The following is a 6,906-nucleotide window of genomic DNA, read 5'->3' on the forward strand; positions in this document are numbered from 1 at the left end:
GACAATTTCTAATATCATGATGACTCAATTCACCACAACCTCTACATAATCTCTTCTTTTTCTGGTTTTGTTCTACAGCCTTTTCTTTTTCTCCCTTTAGCCTTTTTGCACTTCTACCTCTTGTTTCAACATTTGGCACATCAATCTCAGCCCCTTTCTCTTTTGAAGTCTCTACATTTGGATACATGAATTCCAGTCCCTTTATTCTTTGAAAGTTTTGGAGGTTTGACAATTATTTCGGTTGGCACACTAGCTCCAATCAATAGCTCAATGTCTTGTCCTTTGTTGTTTGCACTTCCTGTTGTTTCATTATTCCTTGCAATCCTCTTAGCTCCAAATCCTTTCTTATTCCTTGAAGATTTATCACAAGATCTTGAATATCTACATCATTGCCTTCTGCCAAACTTACACAAGTGTGTTTCTCTGACCATAAATCATTTAACAATTTTTTCTTGTCAATTAAATTAGCACATTGCTCCAATAGGTTTCCACCCAAGTCAAAAATTGGTTTTTTCAGTGCCATAGTAGTCCATCTGTGTAGCATATACTGCTCAGGAATGGTTTCAAACCTTTTTGATTTCCAAACCCAAATCATATGTCTACATGGAATTCCTTGTCTATAAAATAGCTTGCAAGAACATGTGGTGTCATAGTTAGTTGGATTAAACACAACATCAAATGTTCTAATCCAATTTCCTTCACTTACTTTTGCAACTTCCAATCCATTTTCTTTCTTCAATTCATCAACACCACAAGAAAAACAAGCAATTTCAACCTCATATTGAAATTCATAAAAGACAGAGTTAGTATATAAATGTGAGGCATGCTTTTCTATCCCTAGTGGTGTTTTGCACTCAGGAATTTGTGCTTCGAATCATTATCATTCTGACCTTGAGTGTGTCCCTGGGCATCAATTGCAGCTTTATATATCAAGTAAAACTCAACAAGTGACACATGAGGATTGATAAAGAAGCAGAAAAAAAGTTGTTTTCGCTTTCGGATCTTGATGTTGTACGCATTATTCCTCCAAGGAACACATCTCTGAAATACGCCGGAATCCAATTGTTCCTTATCTTGTACATATAACCTAACCACTCATGTTCTTCCAAGTGGTATTCAACCAACACCTTGTTCCACCTTTCTTCAAACTCAACAGGTTCAATTTCAAGATGCCAAACACAAGCACATAATTTTTTTAGGAAACCAGTTTCTTCTTGCATGATTGATTTCTCCACCTTATCTGGTAACTTTTTCATTATGTGCCACATACAGAAGCGATGTTCAGTCTTGTTAAACACACTTTTAACAGCAATTTTCATTGCTGGATCTTGATCTGTAATCATACAATTCGGTTCATTTCCACCCATTGCCTTGAGAAATGATCTGAACAACCACTCAAATGACACTATATCTTCCTTTGCTATGAAACCAGCAGCAAAAGTAATGCAGCTCTTATGATGGTCAACCCCTATAAATGGAGTAAACACCATGTTGTACCTGTTTACACATACAGATTAAATTTTAAATGATCAAATAACTACACACACACATAAATACACAGACACACGTACTTAGACACAGACACACACACGCACACACACACATACACATACATACACGCACTCACAATCTGTAATAGAATCTAAAATCAGATTATGAAATCAGAATTGTCATCAGCTACTGAAATAATTCAATGCTCATTTGACAAATGAGCAAATAATTGATTGCTCATTTGTCAAATGAGCTTATAACTCAATGCTAATTTGTGAAATAAGCAAACAATTGTTTGCTTTTTTGTCAAATGAGCAAATAATTGAATGCTCATTTCTGAAATGAGCAAATAAGTCAATGCTCATTTGTGAAATAAGCAAACAGTTATACTAAGTTCATTTAAAACAAAGTTATTAATTTAAGCTATAGTTATAACATAAAAATGAATTGTGATTTTTATGAATTACCTATTGGTTTGGTATGTGGTATCAAAGGATACCATATCACCAAATAGAGCGTAACTCTTTTTACAAAGGGGGTCATCCCATAATGCTCTACAAAGGCAATAATCTTCATCCATCTCAAAATCAAAGAAAAAAGCGCTCCACATTAGCTTTTTGTTGGTAAAGTTATCCACGAACATTTGAGCATCACTTCCTTGAATGTATGCTTTCAAATCTCTATGAATTTTTTTGAAATCTTGCTTAGATGCACCGATGTTATCATATCCTCCAACAATTTCCTTCATCATTCGAAAAGTTGTAACAGGACCAATATTCACCTATTTAAAGAACAAAACAGTTTGTCAAATGAGCAAATAATTTAATGCTCATTTTTAATATAAGCAAACAATTCAATTATTTGCTTGCTTATTTGAACAATTTAATGCTCATTTTTCAAATGATCAAACAATTTAATGCTCATTTTTCAAATAAACAAACAATTAAATGCTCATTTTTCAAATGAGCATACTACTTTTATTAGAACGTACAGAGAATTCATGAAACATAAGAAACTTTGAAATTCGTACCTTAGAATTATCCACAATTATTTTTTTGTGCAATATGTTCATTTTTCTTCCTTCTTTTTGGAAGAGATTACAACTAGGTGTATAAAGTGGATGAGTATGTCCCTCATGAAATTGTGACACTATGAATTTGTTATCATCACAATGCTTTATGACAATATGTGCCTTGCACCCAACACGAGTAACGAGTCTCTTCCTTTTGATTGAAGTTTTTTCTTCATTGCTTTCTCCTTCGTTGTTATTTAAATCTTTTTCAACAGTAGGCTTTCTTTTCTCTTTGTATCCTTCTTTATTGCATAAGATATACTGTGATTTCAATTCTTTGCTTCTTCTTTGCCTTTTAGTTGTAGACTTTCTTGTGTTGAATCCAGCAACAAACGCATATCTTTTATAAAATTCAAGGCCCTCTTCAAGATTATTAAACTTCATCCCTATAGCTGGTTTCAACTTATTGGGGAATATTGGAAGCCATTCTTTTGTTCCTCCAGGAGTGAGCAAAGGTGCTACTTTAGGAGAAACTACTATTGTAGGAGTAGTTGCCACATTTGTGATGGTACTAGAATGACTGTCAAGTTCTTCGTTGTTGCTCATCATTTCTAACATTAAATATAATAGAAATAACAGGTTAGTAACAATTCCATAAAATAGTTTAAGGAAGCTCATTAAAAATCTCATATGTGTTGCTGAATCATGTTTTTAACCATACTAATTACTACTTACAGCATAACTCTTACACTTACTCACTGATTCTGCAACTCATGTTAATGAGCTGAATCCCATTTCTCACCCTCTATCTTACACTGTACAATCACCACCACCACCAAACTCTCTCTCCTTCCTCCGCCCCTGTCTCTGTACCTTACCACCACCAATATCACCACCACAACCTGTCTCACTCTCACTCCCTTGCCGCCACCCCTGTCCCCTGCATCCTACCACCACCACCATTACCAACTTATTTTGCTCATTTGCTCCTTTTTATATTTGCTCATTTTTTTAGGATTTGCTCAATTTAATTATGTTTGCTCATTATATGTTTTTTATATTATTACAAATATTTAGGTTTGCTCATTTTCAATTCATTTGCTCATTTTAAATTTGATTGCAAATTTCCAATTTCTATCAAATTAATCAAACCTAAATTGTTGATTTAATTCAAAAAATTTCAAAGAAGTAAATTCAATCAAATCCATAATTGATGCAATTAAACAAGCAATTCAATGAGAACAGAACAAACCTCAAAAATCAAAAATTATCATGCAATTCAATAACCTGGTGATTGATGCAATTAAATATGCAAATTAATAAGAACTAAACAAACCAAAAAATAAAAAATTATCATCCAATTAACATGCAATTCAATAACCTGGCGAATTTGATTTGTAGCAGCGATTGCAATCGCGATTAGTAATATAGCGCAAGGCGAGCAAGGTCGGTGTGAACTTGCTTATGATTACTTTGATGAAGCAATTGATGAAGCAATTTGAAGCAATGAGAAACAGCGTTACTGATTAGGCGCCATTGATGAAGCTCGTGGTGGAGAGAGAAGTTAGTTAGCTAGGTGGAGAGAGATGACAGTTAGGTGTGATTTTAGGAGTTTTATGTGATTAATCACATGCGTTGGATTGAATACAATTTGATGGTTGAGATTGGTTCTCACATACAGGATGTGTTCTCATATAGAAGGTGGTTCTCACCGGATCCCGACCCTATATATATATATTTTATTTTTTATATATATATACTAACAAAGCAATTAAAACTAACTAAAAAAGCAATAAACTAAAACACACCAAAACACATGAAATAAAACAAACCAGAAAAAATAAGAAAACTCAAAGAACATACCTAAGCTACTATGCACAAACTTCCCCCAAGCTACACTCGACAATGTCCTCATTACAACAAGTGGGAAGTAGGAAATACCTGAGTCCTCAAGCGAACTCATCATCAACACCATCATCATCATCACCTCCATCGACACCATCATCATCATCATCATCACCTCCATCGACACCATCATCATCAACACCACCAGCCGCCCCACTAGTACCTGCAATGTCAGTCATATCGGGGAAAGTATACCACGAGAGGTGCTGAGCATCTCTCGGGATATGACCCTGCATGCAAAAGAAATCATATACAGGATACATAGACTGACGTAGGTCAGTCTCTAGGTTCTGGACTCGGGTGGCTAGGTTTTGCTGGTCTAACCTAATCTCCTGCTGGCCTAACCTAAGCTCCTGTATTCTAGCTATGATAGACTCACGGTCGGTAGGGATATGGGGAGCGGTGGAGGATGAGGATGCGCCGCCCTGCTCTCTCCTGTGATAGGTCCTAGTAGGTGCGGCAGGAGGAGGTGGGCCGTCAGGGGCCTCGAGTAGGTAGGAGGGCTGGTAGGGCTGGATCCTAGTAAGCTCAGGGGCAGGTAAGGTAATGGATCGCCTAGTGCTCCTGTCTAGTAGCCAGCTATAACTACCGTACTCCACCGACAACCAGCCGGTGGTGGTGAGGTAGTGCTGGTCCAAGGTAATGTGACCTGGCACAGGGCGGTTTTGGGCTTCTACAAAGCCCTCCTTAACCGCTAGGTGAGTCACTAAGCCACCTAGGAAAATGGGGATGTTGGTGCGGTCGTCATTTTCTCAACTAACTCCTTTGCATCAGTTGGATTCTTTGTCAAGAGAGAACCCCCGGACGCAGCATCAATGTAGATACGGAACTCGTGAGTTAGACCATTGTAGAAGGTTTGGATTAACATCCATTTAGGAATACCATGGTGGGGGCATTGCCTCTGCAATCGCTTGAATCTCCTCCACGCATCGTATAGGGACTCATCATCTGACTGCTTGAAGGTGGATAATTTGTTTCTCAACCTAGCAGTCTTCTCCTGTCCTAGAAACTTTATTAAGAAGGCTTTCACTAGCTTGTCCCATGTATCGAATGAGCCAGTGCCTTCCTCAGCGCCCGATCCAACCGGGCATATGGCGCCCGATCGGGCGGGAGGGACACTTCTTCGCTGGCTGCCTTGCTTTTGATTTTGTAGCTTTGAACATCTCAGCCACCACACGCCCGGTCCAACCGGGCATGGGCTGCCCGATCGGGCGCGTGGGATAAAACCATAAATCAGCTTCTTTGCTACAATATTAGCATCAACCATGAAGTCCTTCTGTGCCCGGTCTGACCGGGCTTACAATGCCTGACCGGGCACATTATAAAAAACTGCTCCTTGCTTGCAAATTCTTCTAAGACTTGGTTCTTGTTTAGCTCGGTTTTACATCCTTGTCCACTAACATCTCCAAAACGCTGAAAACGTGTCCGAATCATCCGAGAAACTCCAAGTTCCTGTAAAACTTATAAAAATACACCGAACACACTAGAGAAGAGAATGTTAGCGGAAAATAGCTCTAAAGAGCCTAAAACCATACAAGAATGTAATGAAAATTCGGGATAAATCTATGTATAAAACGTGTATATCATGAGGAAATATAAGAAGGCCTTGGGTTTTATACCATTGATGACCTCAAGGGTATAAGTCCATCCTTATGCATGCATAAGATTGATCTAGAGGGAGATGCTAGACCCGTAAGGCAAAGGCAACGAAAGCTCAATCCTTCCATAAAAGAAGTTGCACGAAAGGAGGTTTCTAAGATTCTTGAAGCGGGAATCATCTATCCAATCGCTCATAGTGATTGGGTATCTCCCGTGCAAGTTGTGCCAAAAAAGGGTGGCATGACGGTGGTGAAAAATGATCATGATCAATTAGTTCCTACCAGGCTTGTTACTGGTTGGCGTATTTGCATTGACTATCGCCAACTCAATACAAGTACTTGCAAAAATCATTTTCCATTGTCGTTCATTAACCAAATGTTGGAAAGGCTTACAAGTACTCCTTCTATTATTTCTTTGACGGTTAATCGGGATTTTTCCAAATCCCAATTGACCCCAAGGAACAAGAGAAGACGACATTCACATGTCCCTATGGTACCTTTGCGTATCGTAGGATGCCTTTTGGGCTTCGTAACGCCCCCGCAACATTTCAAAGATGTATGATCTCGATATTTAGCAACATGATTGAGGAGGAGATAGAGGTCTTCATGGATGACTTCTCTGTTGGTGGAGCCACCTATGAAGATTGTCTATATAATTTATCTCGTTGTTTGGAAAGGTGTGAGAGGACTAATCTTGTGTTGAATTGGGAAAAATGCCATTTCAGGGTAGAAAGTACAAAATTTCCCATGCCGACATTGAGGTAGATAGAGCCAAGGTGGAGGTCATTGAGAAACTCCTTCCCCCCACTAATGTGAGGGAGGTGAGGTCCTTTCATGGCCACGCCGGATCCTATCATCATTTTATAAAAGACCTTTTCTTTAATTGCCAAGCCACTCACA

At 38.3% G+C, this 6,906-nt stretch overlaps 1 protein-coding gene across 1 annotated transcript; it reads right to left on the bottom strand.

Moving 5' to 3' along the window:
• Positions 1–259: 259 nt before the first annotated feature.
• Positions 260–3,112, bottom strand: LOC110697455 (protein FAR1-RELATED SEQUENCE 5-like). Its single transcript, XM_021874822.1, has 4 exons — positions 2,522–3,112; positions 1,959–2,272; positions 1,038–1,497; positions 260–733 (listed from the first exon to the last, which is right to left on the bottom strand). The coding sequence occupies exons 1-4, from the start codon at positions 3,110–3,112 to the stop codon at positions 260–262; spliced, it is 1,839 nt and encodes a 612-aa protein (XP_021730514.1).
• Between the last annotated feature and the right edge of the window lie 3,794 nt (positions 3,113–6,906).

Source organism: Chenopodium quinoa, unplaced genomic scaffold (assembly GCF_001683475.1).
Source record: "Chenopodium quinoa cultivar QQ74 unplaced genomic scaffold, ASM168347v1, whole genome shotgun sequence".
NCBI classification, from domain to species: Eukaryota; Viridiplantae; Streptophyta; class Magnoliopsida; order Caryophyllales; family Amaranthaceae; genus Chenopodium; species Chenopodium quinoa.

Bases quoted from the DNA above. Each gene is read 5' to 3' on its own strand.
- LOC110697455 (XM_021874822.1), bottom strand. From the start codon at position 3,112: ATGATGAGCAACAACGAAGAACTTGACAGTCATTCTAGTACCATCACA. The intron at 1,498-1,958 runs GTAATTCATAAA...ATGTGTAAACAG, and splicing joins ACCACATACCAAACCAATAG to GTACAACATGGTGTTTACTC. The intron at 734-1,037 runs GTGTTCCTTGGA...GATGAATTGAAG, and splicing joins TTCCGGCGTATTTCAGAGAT to AAAGAAAATGGATTGGAAGT.